This window comes from Chionomys nivalis, chromosome 2, assembly GCF_950005125.1.
Source record: "Chionomys nivalis chromosome 2, mChiNiv1.1, whole genome shotgun sequence".
Taxonomy (NCBI): domain Eukaryota; kingdom Metazoa; phylum Chordata; class Mammalia; order Rodentia; family Cricetidae; genus Chionomys; species Chionomys nivalis.
In genome coordinates, this window is record NC_080087.1 from 82,268,296 (window position 1) to 82,287,329 (window position 19,034).

General features: G+C 48.9%; 1 protein-coding gene across 1 annotated transcript in view; it reads right to left on the minus strand.

Moving 5' to 3' along the window:
- Positions 1–105: 105 nt before the first annotated feature.
- Samd4b (sterile alpha motif domain containing 4B) overlaps positions 106–19,034 on the minus strand; it is a 41,632-nt gene continuing 22,703 nt past the window's right edge. The window contains exons 3-13 of the mRNA XM_057755269.1: positions 14,209–14,679; positions 8,795–9,034; positions 8,292–8,401; positions 8,065–8,151; positions 7,135–7,453; positions 6,796–6,881; positions 6,345–6,463; positions 4,447–4,645; positions 4,188–4,311; positions 2,409–2,492; positions 106–2,202 (exon numbers count right to left, since the gene is read on the minus strand). Of these exons, the coding sequence (XP_057611252.1) occupies positions 2,174–2,202; positions 2,409–2,492; positions 4,188–4,311; positions 4,447–4,645; positions 6,345–6,463; positions 6,796–6,881; positions 7,135–7,453; positions 8,065–8,151; positions 8,292–8,401; positions 8,795–9,034; positions 14,209–14,679 (1,868 nt within the window). The 3' untranslated portion in view covers positions 106–2,173. The remainder of the gene's footprint in view (positions 2,203–2,408; positions 2,493–4,187; positions 4,312–4,446; positions 4,646–6,344; positions 6,464–6,795; positions 6,882–7,134; positions 7,454–8,064; positions 8,152–8,291; positions 8,402–8,794; positions 9,035–14,208; positions 14,680–19,034) is intronic.

A 19,034-nucleotide genomic window follows, 5' to 3' on the forward strand; every position in this document is an offset into this window, starting at 1 on the left:
ACCCGGCCCATCCCTACCCCCAGGTGTTTAAGGACCTCCACTTAAGTGACGCACAAAATCAAGGCCCCATGGATTTCCCAGGAAATGCATTATAACAAAAATCACAATCTTTTAGGTTTTGTTGTTGGTTTTTTTTTTTTCCAAAATAAGCCCAGACCATTAACAATTGAAACTCCAACAAACAAGTCTTCTCCAACAGCGAGAAAATGTACAGTTACTCAAAGCTGATTCTGCCAGTGGGGCTGGGGACAGAAGTGGGTAGGATAGGGTGAAACCATGGAGAGGGCTCGGGAGTTGGAGGGTCAGGGTCCTGCCTGTCAGAGTGGGGCCGCCTGCGTCCTGCACTCTGCTGTCAGGTGGGGGGTAAGCTCTCACCTCCCTCTGGGGGAGGGTATCCCTTACCACCTTCCAGTGCCAAGCAGGGTCAGTCACCCTGATGGGAAGTGAACAAGACAAGACCAGACCAGCTTGTGGAGGTGAGGGTCCCTTGAGAGGGAAACCTGCTTATTTCAATAACAGGTGGCCTTTCACCCCACTTCCCACAGTTAGTGGGAGGGGCCGGAGAAGCCTGGGAGTTAGAGGGGAATGAGCAAAAGGCACAGAAACCTGGAGGGCCGGGGTGGGGACTTGCATAGGTTGATGAGTGTGCAAGAGGTACATAAATACACCTGACACCCCGCCCAGCCCGGCACTGGGCGAGGTGGTGGGGACCACAGGCAGGTCCCCATTGCCACTCCACCCCCTGGCTTCTTCCTCCCTGGGCTCAGAGCAGGGGAGGTCCATAGACCAGGAGGCAGGGGCGAGGTTTGGGGGATGGGCTGATAGTGCAGGGAAGGCTGTGGTTTTCAATTTTTTTTTTTTTTTGGTTTTTTGTTTTTTTCCCAACATTTTGTATCTTTAATAACATACACAATGGTTACCAGCCATATTCATAACAAAAGTTATTCATAAAATGTATCTAAAAATAACATTTTTTTTCCTTTTCATGTGAAAAGCTTGAGAATGTCCCAATGAGGGTGTAGGTTGAGGGGGGGAAGAGGAGTTTGGAATAAGGGACCCTGGCTTCCCCACAGCCTGAACCCCCAAATTCCCTCCCTCCTGGGCCCCAGCACCAGCCCTCATCAGTAATGGGGGGCAGAGGGTTTGTGTGACTCAGGCTGGGCCGCACCTCTGGGTTATGATATAGTGTTCCACTTACATGAGGTCATGACATAATGGGGGTAGGGGAAGGTTGACAGAAAGGGGATAGGCAAGAAAACAAAAACCCAACAATCCCCTTTCCCTGGTTCCAACCCACAAATCTTTTGCTAACAGACCTGGGGAGCAGAGAAGGGTTATGTTGGTGGGGGAAAGGGACATTAAGGCAACAGACTTCCTGACCTCACTGCGGGCCCGGGGCTGCCCACCTTCAACCTCTGCATCTAGGAGCCAGGGCTGGGATGGGGAAGGGCGAGGGGGTCTGGAGGAGGGGGCTCTGCCCTCTCCTCTCATAAAGTTCAGGTTCCCCCTGCCACTGTCCTGGCTCAGAGAGGCCTGGGGATTCTAAAAATGACAGGGAATGATCAGAGAAAAACCGTTAAGAACTATATAAATATGTATCTTAAATAGGCCTAAGAAATTAATTGTAGAGAACCTCTGATAAACAGGGCAAGGAAGAGGGGGAGGAAGATGGTGACTGTCCTGGGGTAGGAATGATGAAGGGTAGAAACCAGGGGAGAGGGGCTCTTCTCCAGTGACATACTGGTGAGCAGGCTGTCCACACTGCTTCCCCCACTGTCATGTTTCTGAAGGGCAGGCTGCACAAGGTGGTGGTCAGTATCTCTAAGAAGTCTGCTCTCTTGGGGAAGGACAGGTGTCAGCAGTCTAGGAGGAGGCAGGGGTGGGATAGGGCTGGTGGGAGATTGGGGAGGGAAGGGGTAGGCAGTCTGGCCAGTCCTTGCCCCTTGCCCCGGCTGCCCTCTCTGATCCCTGGCCTCAGTCAAGATCCCTCAATGGGCCTGGGAGTGAGCAAGGCATGTGCCAATGTTAAACAAAAGTTAAGAGGACGAGTAGAAAAATATCAGAATGTATAGCTGTGCCAGCCCACCCTCTCGCTGCCGAGAAGAAGCCTGTTGGGGGATGGCCCCCGCCCGCCGCCCAGGGAGCCTATGGGTGCGCTGGACTGTGGGTCCCGTCAGATGGTGGAGGTTTTGTCTGTCCCATCTGTGGTAAGAAAGGGAGGAAGGGAGGAAGATCAGGAGCTGGTGGGAGGCCTGAGGAAAGGCACTCACATAGCCTGTCATCCCAGGCAGGCCCTCCCTGGAGTCTGGCCTCCCCTTGGGACCCTCAGGATGGCTCCAAGTTGCTGGGTTCAGAGCTGGAGATGCTGGGTAGGTGGGAGCTAGGTCAGGGGAAGAGGAAATGCTCACCACCCAAGGCGTGTTCTGTCATGCTCAGACACAGAGACTCCAGGGTAGGATTGATCTCCAGGTCAGGCCCAGGTACCGGGCAGTCTGGATGGGAGAGAAGAGAATGGTGGTTGTGAGGAGAGGACCAATTTGAATGGAAAGAAGGAAGGAATGGCAGACAGAGATTGCTGGCGTGGGGCTGGGGCCAAGAGATATAGTTCAAAAAGCATGCATACAAAAGGGGTAGAAGACATGGCTGGGAAGATACAAACAGGCCTATGGGTGTCACAAAGAAGGCAGAGAGACAGCCAAGGTAGGAGTTTGGCAATGCAGAAAAAGCCAAATTTTTTCAGACAGAGGAAGTGATGTGAAGCTGAAGGAGCATTCCTGGAGGCCACACATAGGCTCTGACTATTATGGACACGGATCCCAAGTTGCCTTGGGCAGTCTGGGCACGTGCCCTAGACACTGGGCAGTTTCTTGTCGACTAACAGCCCACCCTCTATGCTTGGTGTAAAAGCTAAGCTAAAGCCCTTCTTGTGCCCATTTGGACTTGTTCCTCCAGACAGGATATACGCCAGGCAGGATGAACAGGAGTCCTGAAGAGGACAGCAGCCACGAAGCCTATCCTCAAAAGGACCTACTTAGCACCTGCAAGAGAGCTTGGGAACCACACCAAGTGCCTCATCTCAGAACTCCTGAGTTTTGAGCTTTACTCCCATGGTCTGACTCCTATCTCAAGTCTCATCTCTCTCACCCCCAGCCATCTATAAACCCTGAGATTAGGTCCTAAGGAGACCCCATCTCTCTTAAAAACAAGCTTTAAACTTGAACACTCTTTGTAGCTGATTGGTAACTGGTGAGATGAGAACAAATCTGAGCACCCTACCCACGAGTATCTCCATCTAACAAGTGCTGGAAGGCTGCTTGACAGATCAATACACTGCCTGGAAAAATTCCTACCGTTTGCACCCATAGCACACCCATTCACCCAATACCGTTAATACAATATATGCCCACAGTGCACCAAGCCCAGCCTTTGGACGAACACAGTCTCTCTGGTACCACAGATGGAGGCCTACAGTGTCTCATCAATTCAGAAACTTTACTGGCTACAAACTTTCTGACTGTAGAACTTAGGTCACCTGCAAATCTAAAACCTGTCCAGAGCAGCCCACTGAAGCGAGCTTCCTGTCACAGATGTCATGCCTAGCCCAAGCATGCAGAAGACCAGCCAGGAGCTACTATCCCTTGTCCAGTCAAGCAGGGACTCAGAGCTAGCATACCTTTGATCTGCCACCTGCCATTCACCCCTTCTGACCTCCAGGCTGGTGTGAGTGGAGGAGAAAGAGTCTACCTTCACCACCCTTTACCACAGTACCTCATTTAAGAGTAGAGTCATTGGTTCCAGAGGTCACTGACCTCTGACAGAACATAGGTGGGCTGACAGATTACAGTCTCCTCTACGAAACCCTCACTGACCTCTCAGACTCAACCCCTTCTGAGTACTAAGTGAAACCCTAAAGGAGACGGCAACAAATCAATACCAACACTGAGACCATGGCATAGAAGAAAAGGCATGTCAGCAGAGGGGAGAGAAGGTACTCAGTGAAGGGGAGAGAGTCCCAATAGACTTAACAGCTACAGAAGGAAAAACACCTCCATAAAGACAGGGAGATGGTATACAGCCTGGAGACCTGCTACAAATTCAGATGGGAGAGTGGATATGAGACCCAGGTGAGGAGACAAAAGTCACCTGAGGAGGCAGGCCAGTCTGAATGCCACAGGCAAGCACCTCACCTGGAGGGAACATGAGAATAGCCTGGGGTGACGAGTGAACTGGGAGCGAGTGAGTGCGCTGCACAGAGCTGCGGCTCTGGCTGGGCATGCTGTTACTGCCTCCAGGGTTGGCAAACCACAGGTTCTGCATAGAACATGGGGAGAAAGTCTCAGGGTGAGTAGGGGAGACCAAGGCCCAAGGGCCGAGGCACAGACACATATCCCAGATACTGCCACCCTAAACCCAGAAGTACTTGGACTTCCATACTAGCCGGCTCACCTGTCGGCCCTGACCCCCAAGACTGGGGCTGGTAAGGGCATGTCGAGGAGAGACACCCCCAATGCCTGAAGGGCTCAGGAGGCCCATCCTGCCAGGTGGGAGGGCCCGAGGAGGCATTGGAAACTGCCGCTGGGTCCGCCGGGCCACACCCATCCCCACAGAGCCAGCTATGGGGAGTGAGTTGGAGCCAAATGCCCAGCTGTCAGAGAGCAGAGGGCAAGGTGTTAGCTTAGGCAGAAGGGTCCTTATTTCTTGTTCTTCCCTCAACTCTAGTGGGTAGGACAAAAACCCCAATCTAAGATCTCTGAGCAAGAATTCCCTGATCATGTCCTTGCACCCTACATTTCTGTCTCTTCCTGACTCAAGGTGGATATAGGGAGCATAGAGGTTTCCTTGCTGTACCCTCAAAGCAGTTCTCCAAATGTCACTTCTCAAGGGAGAAGTGTTGTCTGGTGTGAGAAAGGACCCCAGAGTCTTCTGCATATAGGTAAGGAGACAAAGGTCCAGGAGTGGTGTCTACTCCACAGATACGTGCTGGGTTTTGGTCACCCCAGCATCCTGCTCTTTCTCTTCTGTGGTGCTGGATAGAGCCAGGGCCTCAAGCACAGTAGGCAAGCTCTCTGAACACAATGCCCCAGCCCTTGCATACTTGTGCTCTAACTGCTGGATCAGACTCTGGCTGCCTTATTTTGCTGTTTCCCAAAAGTCAGGGCACATTCCCTGTAGCTCTCTCTCTCTGGGAGACAGAGCTGATAAAGTATACACTAGGTCCACAAGAAGGCTCAGTAGGTTAAGGTGCTTGCCACCAAGACCAATGGACCCGAGTCTGATACCTGGAACCCAGAGAAATGACTCCTAAAAGCTGTCCTGTGATCCTCACTATGGCACGTGTGCCCCCCCCCCAAACATAAATAAGAGCTGAAAGAGCACTGTGCTGTGTGTGACCTTGTGGCCTTCCTCTGGCAGCTGCAAAGCACCTACTACCTACTTCTGTGCTCCATAGCATGTAAGCTGATCATGTGGCATAAAGCTGCCCACTTCCCTGGGAATCTGGTAAGAGTCAGAACTCCACTTTGTTCTCCAGATTTGAAAGGAAAGCTCTCTTTGTCCCTTCGAAGCCCCATTGTGGCTGCCTATGGACATGATGATACATCTCCCCTAATGAAGTTTCTCTGGACTAAAGACCAGCTCTCCCTCTTCAGAGCCCTATCTCTTAAGAATTTTTTCTCAGCCGGGCGGTGGTAGTGCACGCCTTTAATCCCAGCACTTGGGAGGCAGAGGCAGGCGGATCTCTGTGAGTTCAAGACCAGCCTGGTCTACAAGAGCTAGTTCCAGGACAGGCTCCAAAACCACAGAGAAACCCTGTCTCAAAAAACCAAAAAAAAAAACCCCCCCCCCAAAAAAACAAACAAAAAACAAAAAACAAAAAAATAAATAAATAAGGATTTTTTTTCTCAAGGATGATCAAATGTCAGCACCTTTCCACAAATCAGTCTCTTTCCAAGAATCCCACCTCCCCATTCCTCCAGTCATAGATCTACTTGCCTTTGCCTCTCGAATGCTGGGATTAAAGTCCTATGCTATCACACCCATCCATTTTCTCTCTCCCTCCCTTTTTTAAAAATTTTTTTAATTAATTAAAAATTTATTTGAGACAGGTTTTCCCTATGCAGTCTTGATATCCTTGAATTCAGAGATAAAACTGCCTCTGCCTGCCTAGTTCTGGGATTAAAGGTGTGCACCCCCACACCTGGCATTCATTTTTCTCTTTTAAGTTGTACATTACCTTGATTTTCTAGAAACTCTGTAAGTATAGTAGGGGGTCCATTCCAAAACACAATCACCCCTTTAGGCACCCACATGCCACACTACATGGGCCTAGGAAGGTGCCCACCTACCCCTTCTGCTGCCGGTAGTTCTGCATGTCCAATGCAGCTTTTCGCGGAAATGTCCGGAGGAGTTTCAGCACTTGCTGCTTCCAGGACAGCAGCCGCTTCTTCTGTGTCTCTGTGAAAGCCTAGAATTGGGGAGAAGGGGGATGCTGGAAAGAGGACCATGCTTACAGGTTAGCTGAGGGAGACTGAGTGCAGTCATCTCTCCTTGTGAACAAAGGGCAAGGCCTTGAACCAGCAGATGTGTTTTGTGAGGTGACATGGGAAACTTGGACAAGTACTGGCACCAAGAACAGGTGGGAGGTGGCCTCTTCCCACAGGGTGTGTACAAAAGCTGAGAAACCTTTGAAGGCAACACTGGAGAGGATGGACTGGAACCTGGGCCCTGGTGCACTATGGGCTCTGAGAGGGGTAAAGCAGTCTCTTTCCCTCTTGGGAGCCCTAGTGAAGGTCTTACCTCATGAGTCAGGCACTTTTCGATGAGCTGGAGGTAACTGGTGATGTTCTCCTCATCTGGTCGGGACACCAGCAGCTGGGTGCATACTGAGGAACATGGGAAAGGGCAGAGCTTAGTCATAACACCACACTGCAGCCTCCCCAGTACCAGATGGTAGGTGCAGAAGGACAAGAAACTTGGGCTGAGTGAGTCCCAATCTTGGGCTTTGAAGGCAAGGGCTAGTACCATCAGCCCAGAGTCGCCTGCAGGCAGAGGTTTAGACCCACTTAGTTTCAGCTACTCTGAAGGTTCACCTCTAAGATCTTTAAGGATTCTGTGCTAGGCACTGGCTGCTCTCACCTTTGCCCATAACCCGTGTAAACTGGCTGGGGATGTCTCCGTCGGCGACGGGAGCTGGGGCTGGCTCACTGCTATCAGTGGGAGCTGGAGCTGGTGGAGAAGGATAGTTCTCTGCAGCTGGAGGGTCCTTGGCCTCAGTGCCCTTGTCTGTTCCAGGATGGGTGAGGGGAGGCTCAGCACCTGGCAGTAGCGGCTCCCCCCGACCCCCATCCTTGGCAGTAGGGGTGGCCTGAAGGACACTGTAGGCCTTGATAGGGGTGATGATGATCTGCTGCAGCTCCTGCAGAGCGTTCCGCAGATTGCCACCTTCCAGCACATCCTGCAAGGGAGGATGTAGCTACATTAGGCACAGACCTCATGGTGGCACAAAAAAACGACCACACAAGTGTGGTCACACAAAGGTCAGAGAAGCCCACATGGTATGCAAGGTTCCAACACAGATGAGAAAAGTTCTGGCTCTTCAGCCAGGTAAACTCTTTCTTCCCTTCAAGAAGCAAGCAGAGCAGAGAACCAGACTAAGACAGTCAAGGAGGAGGAAAAACCAGATGAAGGCAGCAGGGAAAGGAGAGGAGGATAAATGAAAGTAGACGCAGGATTGAGTGGAGAAGAAAATAAAATAAAAAGATCTCTTGTACATCTGCAACCCACCCACAAAATAAAAACCTATCGGGTCTAATGTTGAAAGATGGAGACATTCTTGAATCACAAACCAGGACAGGGAGGGAACAGAGGGAGAGGGCAGAAGGAAGCCTCTCAGGCAGCACTAAGTGAGTCCTCTGATGACAATTTGCTCAAGGTCTTTGGAATCCAGCTGCCCAAGGTTGGGGCCACCAGAATCAGACTGCAGGAATGAGGAAGCCGAGGCAGCTGCCATAAAGTTTGATCCAAAGTCTTCCAACTGCCTGGAAGATGAAGATCCTAGGTACTTACCTTCTCTAGGGACTTGAGGACGCTCTGTCTTTCACGAAGCTTCTGGATGCTCAGGGCTATCTTGTGCCGGGCACCTTTGGTGACATTCTGTGACGAGGACAGAAGGAGACAGGAAGCTGGATACTGGTGAGGTACATGGGGTGTCCCAACAGAGACCAGGGACAGAGGAGGCTTGACAGCACCCACAGTGCTGGCCCAATACCTCCCCAGTAGCCCCTCGGATTCACCTGCGACTCTAGGTGCTGCTCTGTTAGGGTCATCATCTCTTCATAGCTCATCTGTGAGAACAAAGCAGCATACTTGTGCAAGCGGAGGCTCTTGAGCCATGAGGGCACATCTGTGGAAAAGGAGGGAGGGTAGTTCAAGAGATAAATAATGAATACTGACGGTGGTGGAGTTGTGGGGAAAAGATCAGGCCTAAGTCACCAATAACCTTAGAAACTCCAGTGAGTTGGGATGGGTTGGGATCAGAAGCTACCTCTACTGGCCTAGTGAGGCCCTTTCAGACATTCTTCCCCAGCAGACACCTGACCCACTGAGCTGCTAGGATGGGCTCAATGATTTAATCTCTTCTATCAATTATCTTGAGCTCTGGTTGCCTGTGAGGGGAGGGGCTATCTATTGTCCTCAGACCTGTCCCCTCCCTGAGGTGGCAGCTACAGCAATTGTCTGTCCTTTCAGCCCGCCCCACGCCCTGGAGGAGGGTTCTGGCACTGTCCTCTGGATGCACCTTTCATCCCGCTGCCATCCTCCTGGAAAGTGTTCCGGCTGGAGCCCTGCTCCTCCGTCTGCTCACTGCCAGAGGAGGCCACACTGCTCTGCGGCGAGAGGGGTGCGTGGTCGGGCGTGGTGAAAGCAGCCCGGGCCCCAAGCTCCTCTGGACTCGGCCACTCACCAGGGGCCTGGGGGCTTGTAGGGATGAGTGACATGGAGCGCTTCAGCGGGCTAGGGTGGATTTGGCAGGGGAGACCTGGCCAGAAAAGGAAAAGCAAGAGGTCAGGTTGGGGGATCTGAGCATAAAAAAGATCATGGTCAGCTCAATCCTGTAATCTAATAAGTGGAAGGGAAGGAGCCAAGGGGCCTAAAGGGCACTGCCTATAGGTATTGTTCAGCCTCTCACCAGACACCCAACTTCCCAGCTTGCTGCCAGATTCCTCTGAACTTGCCCCATTACTTTGCTCATACTCTCATCTAAACCCCAGTAGCTGTGGTTGGAATTACTGTCATGCCTAACTGGATTCTTCCCTTCATTCTCACCACTTACAGCCCCCCCCCCCCCCCCCGTTTTTTTTTTTTGGTTTCGAGACAGGGTTTCTCTACCCTGGCTATTCTGGAACTCCTGGCTCTGTAGACCAGACTGGCCTTGAATTCACAGAGGTCCGCCTGCCTCTGCCTCCCAAATGCTGGGATTGAAGGCATGCAGCCCCCCTCTCCTTACAGCAGCCATGCTGATTTTTTAATGGGTGGGGGCTTTTTAGAGATGGTTCTTAATTTGTAGCCAGGCCGACCTCAAACTCAGTGATCTTCCTATGTGATGGAATTACAGGCATGTGCCACCACACTCAACTTGACAGCGACACTTCCAAATATGCAAATTTGGCCTGTTTAGATCCTGGTGGCTTCCTTCATACTGATAACAAAATTCAAACTCTTCCACACACCTGAAAACTCTGGCCCCTAGTCACCCACCTCTCATCTCCTACAGCCTAGACCTTGGCTCACGTCTCTGGACCAACCACCCCAGTCCTCTTTTGAGACGGGGCCTCTCAAAGCATTCTTGTGGTTCTGTCTCTTAAGTACTAGCAGTAGATATATGTGACCACCCTGGTTCCTGAGCACCAAATGTTTGCTGCAAACACTCAAGTTTACACCAAAGGATTCTGACGTTGGCTCATTTCCTTTCTGTTCCCTTTTCTGTGATACTGAAGAACAAACCCAGAGCCTCCCGCAAACCAGACAAGTACTCTACCACAGAACCCTACCCACATTCTCAACTCCCCAATCTTAGCAGCTGGCAGTCTCAAACCGCAGTTAACTGTCATCTTCCCAATGCCTTCTAGTCCTTCCCTCCCAATTATTCTCACCTTTAAGCACTCATCACAACCCAGACTCTTACATAGTTGTTTGCGTATTAACTAAACACCTTTGCTAGACAGACAATCGGTGAAGCAGAGATCTGTACTTGACATCATCAGATTCTCAGCAATCACAGAGGTGATGGACTAGGAAATTGTTTCCCTAGTACTTACAAATAAACCAAGTGCGTTGAGTCCCTTTTTACTTTGTGTGGGGTTGGATGGGTGGGTGGAGCTCAACAAAGAGTATTGCTATAGTGGCCTGGAACTCACTATATAGCTCAGGCTGACCTCAAACTCATGATCCTCCTGCCTCAGTCTCTCACATATTGGGATTATAGGTATACATATCGTCATGCCTAGCTAATAAACTGCTTCTCTAACATGTCCTTTGACTGGACTCCATGTCTCCATTTTTTCCTGGACTGAATTCAAACTGATCACTAAGCAGCCTGGTACCTCAGGTGAAGTCAGTACCCTCTTCCCTAAGAGAATTTGCACTTGGTCTACTACATTTCTGAGGTAAGCAAAGGGCTCTGTGTTGATTCTCTAGACAATGCAGTATCCTCTGAACACCCAGACCTTGTCACTGCCATTTCCCTGTCCTAGCACTGCTTCACCATCCTTTTCCATCAACTGCTTCGGCCTCTGTGTCTTGCTCAAGCACCTCCTTTGGCTACTGCAAGTCAGACACTTGCCCTTGTGCTAGCCAGCTTCTTGTACTGATCTTGATTCGGAAAGGAGAGCAACCTGACCCAATCATTTTTGCACCCCAAGCTCAGGGGCAGGATACAACACACAGGGTCCTTCCAATTGAGTTTCATAAAGAACAAATGAGTGCTAAGAGAGCCTGTGAGCTCAGCACAGGGAATCCAGAAGTTCCCGTGGCAGCCTAGAGAGAAACAGAGAAAGCCAAAAAGCCTGGTTAGATGAGGACAAGGCCCAGGAAACTGAACTACTTTGCCCCAGTTCCCACAGGGGACTATTAGGAGAAAGAAAGAGTACAGGATGGGGTTCCTGTAAGCGTCCCAATGACACCACACCCAGGAGGCCAGCCTGGTACAGACCCAAAAAGCACCTTCTCTTACAATCTGGGACAATATCGATGCTCCTAGCCAGAAAGTTACCCAAGGGAGAAGACATGGATTGCCCCCACTGCATACAGATAGTGTCAGGCTCTGCTACTGCCCAGGATCCTGTTGGAGTCCTCTACTCCGGGCTCCTTCCGAGTTTATGGACACTGTGGACTCTGGCTTCTGCCCCATTTGGGGCCTCTTGGAAGAAGATGGCACTCCAGGTCCCAGAGCTGGAAAACCTTCAATACAGGCCTTTGTGCCTGTCTTGGTGACCCTGGCCACCTCCTTCCTCCCTTCTCAGCCAAGAAGTGGGCTGGTGAGGCTGAGAGGGCAGGAAATTACCCTGACTGGAGTGAACACGCAATTCCTGAGGAGTCTTGCTTGGCCTGCGTTGGGGTGGAGGCTGGCCACTGCCTGAGGATTATAAAAACAGGAATGCCGGCTGCAGATCCACAGCCTCACACTCTCCAAGAAATCCTGGTCTGTCCTTGGCAGTACACCAAACTCACCCTGCCTGCCCTCCCAGGCCAATCTTTGCTTCCCACTCAAAAATATTTTAATGGTTTCCTGCTTCCTTCAACTGTCTGACATCCAAAAGTTTCATTTATTCTTCAAAGTCCCAAAGAGTGTTCTTTTTTTTTTTTTTTTTTTTATTTTCGAGACAAGGTTTCTCCGTAGCTTTTTGGTTCCTGTCCTGGTACTAGCTCTTGTAGACCAGGCTGGCCTCGAACTCACAGAGATCCGCCTGCCTCTGCCTCCCGAGTGCTGGGATTAAAAGGCGTACGCCACCACCGCCCGGCTCAAAGAGTGTTCTTAAGATCTGACTTCAACTCTTAACTCACCATCTCTGAAATAGTGGTCTTGGACAGAATTTGTCTCTTTGTCCATAGGTACAAGTTAGTTTAGCATGCACCAATATGATCACTGGAGAATCTTTTTTGTTTTTTTTTTTTTTTTTTTGGTTTTTCGAGACAGGGTTTCTCTGTAGTTTTGGTGCCTATCCCGGAACTAGATCTTGTAGACCAGGCTGGCCTTGAACTCACAGAGATCCGCCTGCCTCTGCCTCCCGAGTGCTGGGATTAAAGGCATGTGCCACCACCGCCAGGCTTTTTTTTTTTTTTTTTTTTTTTTTTTTTTAAGACAGGATTTCTCTGTAGTTTTGGAGCCTCTCCTGGAACTAGCTCTTGTAAACCAGGCTGGTCTCGAGCTCGCAGAGATCTGCCTCCCTCTGCCTCCGAAGTGCTGGGATTAAAGGCGTGACTGATGACTGATTACTGGAGAATCTTAAGATCTGCACAATGACTGAACACCATTATGCCTTTCGATCATAGGTACCCTCTACATGGAATGGTTCATTCTTTTCTCTTGGTTCTTCAAAGCTGCTTGGAGTGTTGGGACTGTAGCTCAGTGGTGCAGCCTTGTCTAGTATAGTCAAGATTCTGAGTTCTACCCCTAGTGTTGCAAAAACAAAACAAAACGTCTACTACTAGGGTTTTGAGCAAGGAAGCACAGTGGGTCATTTTTCGGCAGAGGTAGTGCAGTATAGGTATTCGGACTCTTGAGCTCCACAGCTATACAACCTGGACTTAATTCTGACATCATCTTGCCAAGATGATGAACTAAGCCAAGTTTTAGTTTATAGTTATGAAGTCTTCCAAATAGCTTCTAGCAAAGTGCTCAATAATTTCCAGTCAGAACAATCAATGTTAATATAGCCTCCAAACCTGGTACAAGAAGTGTGGTACTCCAAAGCTAGAAAACAAATCCAAAGTAAATGGGGTTGCTAGAGTTCCCTGGAAATGCCTGAGAACACGATCATCCCGGGCTTACTTTAACCAGAAAGGGGCTGGTGGAAGGGGCTGACCACCTAAGGCTAAATTGTGAGCACTCACCTTCAATTAGGTCATGCCAGTCATCATAGTTTGGAAAAGCCACAGTGCCTCACACTGTTCATCTCAGCTAACAATTCAAAAATGTACCTTAATACCAGCTCCTGTTTTACCCACCCTCTGGGCCTAGCTGGTTAGCAGGACAGCACTGGTCAGAGGCAGTTCTGGCCTATGGCCTAGACTGCTCAAGTCTGAACCTTGGCCAGTTCCACTACTTGTTCTACGTGTGATCTATGATTTCTGCTCTTTGAGTTCTGAGTCCTCATTTGTGAAATCATAGGCCTAATGGTGTGTGAGGAGGCTTAAGTGAGGCTGTATTTGTAATAGTGCTGCTGAGAACACCCGGCACCAATGCTCCACTATCAAGAGTTGACGCTCTGCAGTGTCAAATTTATAGATACTTCTCATGCTGGAAGCTAATAAGACCAGAGACCAAAATCCTGAGTGAGGGAGAGAAACCTCAGGGGATGGTATCCATCCCTGCCAGGGGTCCTCAGAAGTAAGTCAGGTATGAGAAATGTTGATAGGGAGGCTGGAGAGATGGTTCAGTGGTTGAGAGCACTTGTTGCTCTTGCAGAGGACCAGAGTTCAGTTCCCAGAACCCACATGGTGGCTCACAACCATCTGCAACTCTCGTTCTAGAGAACTCTCTTCTGGACTCTTCAGATACTGTATGAGCATGTTACAAAGACAGGCTAGCAAAAATCCACCCACACATTAAATAAGTAAGTAAATAAATAAAGGAAAGAAATGCTGAGGGGGTCTCAGGGGCTCATGTACGAGCATAACTACTTAGCTCTTCCTCAAAAGTTGCCACTAGGAATATAGTCTGTGAAGCTCTAGATCTCTATAGACTTTTTCAGAGAAGCTAGAAATTTGATTTTAAAAATTTTATAAATATACTACATTTGTTTAAAACCAAATCAAATGTGAGTTCCTAAGACACATCTAAAGGTCAGATTCGGCTCTGAGAAGACCACTTCAAACTTCTGTACTGCCTTCCTCATAAAGCTGAGGCTCAGAGGGTGATGGGGCCACAAAGCAAGAGAAGATATCCCATTCTATTTTCAAGCAGTTACAGCCACCTAGGAAGACAGCCCTCACCTGTGTTTGCATTGCTCCCAATACTGTTGATGGCCGGCGGCACTGAGCTGGATGGGTGGAAGGGTACATGTCCATTTTCTCGGGGTGGCTTGTCTTGCCAGCCTGGTCCTGCCTCTCCAGGGGTCAGCTCTGCAGGTCCCCCCCACTCATCTGAGCCCTGGCGTGAATGGTAGGAGGGCTCTGGTCGGGTGCGAAAACCACTAGCCAGCCGCTCTTCCAGATGGTTCAACCAGAGGGCGAGCGCACTGCGGTCCTCCAGCGTGGTGGCTGGGTGAATGAGGGCATAGGAGAGAAGTTGGCGGCTCTCCTCAATGAAGGCATTGCTCTCGATGGAGTAGGCCAGCACCTTCTGCAGCAGTCTCATGTACTCGGACTTGGCCTCTGTGTTGCCTGGTTGGAGTAGGGGCAGGTGGGATAGCAAGAGGGATACCACCTTCTCTTTGGACTCCTGTTGCCACTGGCTGACGATGGCTACAGAGGAAATAAAAATGAACATTAGGAATATGAGTAGACACTATCAAAAACCTGAAGCTCATGGTCTCTCCCTCAGTTCCAGTCTCCTCTACTTTTCCCATTTATTATTCTTGACCCTGCTCCTTGTAGAGCTGAGATCAAGACAAGTTCCCTCTTCTAAAGCCATTTTTCCTAGTTCTATCACTCCTGTCCTCAAAAACCTGCAGTGACCTCCAATCCAATCAGTCACATGGAAGCGCCTCCTACTACATGAAGGCTTGTTCCATTGCTATATCTACTTGCCAATACCTCCTTTCCTCCATCCTGCCTAAATGGAGAAGGTGTTAAAATACAAGTTAAAAGCTTATTCTCGGGATGGAGAGATGGCTCAGAGGTTAAGAGCACTGGCTGTTCTTCCAGAGGTCCTGAGTTTAATTCCTAGCAACCATATGGTGGCTCACAACCATCTGTAATGGGGTCTGGTGCCCTCTTCTGGCCTGCAGACATACATGGAAGGAATGCTGTATACATAATAAATAAATATTAAAAAAAAAAAAAAGAGCACTGGCTGCTTTTCCAGAGGTCCTGAGTTCAAGTCCCAACAACCACATGGTGGCTCACAACCATCTATGAGATCTGGTGCCCTCTTCTGGTAGGCAGGCATACATGCAGACAGATCATTGTATAAATAATAAATAATTTTTTTTAAAAAAAGCTTATTCTCAGCTGTGTAGTAGTGGCACATGCCTTTAATCCTAGTACTTGGGAGACAGAGGCAAGCGGATCTCTGGGTTCAAGGCCAGCCTGGTCTATAAAAGCGAGTTCCAGGATAGCCAGGGTTACACAGAGAAACCACACCTTGAAATCACCCCTCCTCACTCCCCTCCAAAAATAAGAAAAGAAAAAAGTTTTTTCTCGGGCTGGAGAGATGGCTCAGTAGTTAAGAGCATTGCCTGCTCTTCCAAAGGTCCTGAGTTCAATTCCCGGCAACCACATGGTGGCTCACAACCATCTGTAAAGAGGTCTGGTGCCCTCTTCTGGCCTGCAGACATGCACACTGACAGAATATTGTATACATAATAAATAAATATTTAAAAAAAAGTTTTTTCTCTGGTATAAGATGGTCTAGATTCTTCACCAGTTAGATTTTAGGTAAGTTATCGTAAGATGATCCTCCCTGCATACAGCATGACCCAACTTAAGGTGTCAGACTCGCCTGCAAGTGCATTTACCAATTCAGTCACCTGCCAGCCCATTTTGGTTAATTTAACACACCACACAAAAACAATATGGAATACTTCATAAATTTGAGTATCATCACTGCATTGTTCCAATTTTAGCATATGTTAAAAGCGAGCTTCAAATTCCACACCTTTCCCCACTCCCTTTAAGACAGAGTCTCACTAGGAAGCTCAGACTGGCCCCAAATCCTAAATCCTCTTGCCTCAGCTTCCTGAGTGTTCCACTGTGCCCAGTCTCCGCTCTACTGTATCTGTAAAGGAAACTCAGAATCATTCCTACTTAGCATAGCTGCTAGAACCAAGTAAGACAGATCACAACTTAAGGTTAGTTAAAACAGGAAACTGTTTTTACTTTTTATTACTATTTAGTATATTCTACTGTTTTTTTTTTTTTTTCCTTTTCAACAGTATACAAAGATTCCAAAGGAAACAGAATGGAATTTGGTCTCAGAAACCTAGATATAGCCAGGCCTGAGAGTGTGGGCCTATAATCCCTGTTTAAGGCCTGGTAAATTCAAGGTCAGCCTTAGCAAGATCCTATCTCCAAAAGAGAGAGAGAGAGAGACAGAGAGACAGAGACACGGAGGGAGGATGAGAGGGAGCATGCACTGGGGATATGGCCCAGCAGTAAAGAGCACATACCTAGCATATAAGAGGCCTCAGATTCAAGATGGAAAAAAGTCATGTGTCCTCTAGTCACAAGGCAGAATGGATACACAGAAACTTGCCAAGGCCTCTTCTGCACCTTTTGTCCTAATTCTGTAGCCTGGAATTCACATTAGTTTCTAATTCTACTTAAACCTGTAGCTCTTGGAACGAATCATGAAACTCCCAACTCCTGGGGCCTGGCCCGGCTTGCAGGTCTCTGCTCCATGCTTTCTTAGAGAGCTCCTGTTAAAAGTGCTTGGGAATTAATCCACTCAAAGCCATCAACTTCAGCACCAGCCCAAGAGTAGCAGAACTAGCATTACAGCAAGCACTCCTCCTAAGGTCAGCAGTGATGGCTGACACTTACTGAGCCCATGCTAAGAACATTGACTGCTGTCCATCCTTACCTTAACCATTTTACTATTTTTTTTCTTTTTTCTTTCTTTCTTTTTTTTTTGTTTTTTTTTTTGAGACAGGGTTTCTCTGTAGCTTCGATGTCTGTCCTGGAACTCGCTCTTGTAGACCAGACTGGCCTCGAACTCACAGTGATCCGCCTGCCTCTGCCTCCCGAGTGCTGGGATTAAAGGCGTGCGCCACCATCGCCCGACTCATTTTACTATTTCTATACACACATAAGATTTGGGAAGCTGGCAAGTAAGAAAGCTGAGAACTATGCCTTGACAAAATGCAAAGAAACTTTCACAATTTTTTTTTCCTGGTTTTTTGAGACAGGGTTTCTCAGTAGCTATCAAGCCAGTCCTGGAATTCACTCTGTAGAGCAGGCTGGCCTCAAACTCACAGAAATCTACCTGCCTCTGCCTCCCGAGAGCTGGGCTAAAGGCGTGCGCTCAGCCTAATTTTCACAACTTTAAAAACCTTTTTCCTTCATTTTATGTGTATGCGTGTTTTGTCTGTGTGTCTGTGCACCATTCGCATGCAATACCAGTGGAGGCCAGAGGAGGATGCCAGATCCCCAGATACTGGAGTTAAGACAGTTGAGAGCTGCCATGCGAATGCTGGGAATGGACCTGGGTCTGTGAAGAGTAGTCAGTGATAACACTGAGTCATCCTCCACGCTTTATGGTAACTTTCTATCGTCCAGAACCTACGCTTTCAGTTTTCACTGTTCTCACACAGTATCTGCCACTCAAGGCCAGGAAACTGCCTCCCTCATCTATCTTCATCTCAATCATCTCTCCAGGACCATTAAACTCTTCCTCCAACCACTGCAATATTTAAAGGTCCTTCTGAAGTGGGGCAAGTCCTTCCTCAAGTCAGGAAGCTGCTTCTTCCCTATTCTCCCACCTCCATCTGGCACTGTGTCACATAACTCTTGGATGTCCCTTTTTTGGATTTATTTCCTAAACTTTTTAAAAATTATTTTATTGGGTCGGGCGGTGGTGGCGCACGCCTTTAATCCCAGCACTTGGGAGGCAGAGGCAGGCGGATCTCTGTGAGTTCGAGACCAGCCTGGTCTACAAGAGCTAGTTCCAGGACAGGAACCAAAACCACAGAGAAACCCTGTCTCAAAAAACCAAAAAAAATTATTTTATTGGTGTTTTTAGCCTGTATGTATATCTGTGTGAGGGTGCTGGATCTCGGAGTTACAGACAGTTGTGAGCTGCCATATGAGTGCTGGGAATTGAACCCAGGTCCTCTAGAAGAGCAGTCAGTGCTCTTAACACTGAGCCATCTCTCCAGCCCCCTATTTCTTAAACTTTTAATTCTTGATAAGCAATACAGCATGAAGAAATACAGTAATATTAAGGACAAAGTCAAAAGTCTTGCTGTCTAGCTGTCAGAGCAATATGCTTTCTCTTCTGTAAAAGGAGTACAGGGTTCCTGAGATCTTGGCTGCTCAGATTTAGGGAATGGTGTCCATGAAAGATTAACAGTCTGCATGTAGTAAATGTGCAGGATGTGGCTCAGTGACGGGTGTTTCTCTCCATGCTCCTCTTGTAATCAGCCAGCCCCTTCATCCCTACCCTGACTTCTCAATTGCTGTTGTTGAGGCCTTACAGTGTAGCCAGAGGCATCTAGGACACAGAAAAGCCTTGTCTAAACCTTCCCCCACTCCCAGAGTACTGCCAGGACCCCAGGGCTACGGGATGCAGCTTCTCCTCTGGTACTGCCAGGGACGTGACAGAATAGTCTCAAGGGTTGGGCTCAAAGAAGGACCTTGTTCTACTGCCCAGAAAGGAGAGTAGTTTTGGACCAATGAAGGCTAACCCTGGGGAAATGTGTGTTCATGTATCTGAGTGGTGGTGGTGGTGGGAAGGGCGGGCCTCCCAGGACTGGGAAGCATCAATGAGCACTGGAATGAATCCAAGGAATGTGCACAGCCTCAGGCCCCTTGGGGGGAGCACAGCTGGGGCTACAGATGACGGGTGGAGATGAACTTCTAGTTTCCAGCCCAGATCAAAAAACTTTGGCCCAGAATTAAGGTAGAGCAGGGGCCCAATGAATACCTGCACAATTGAACCC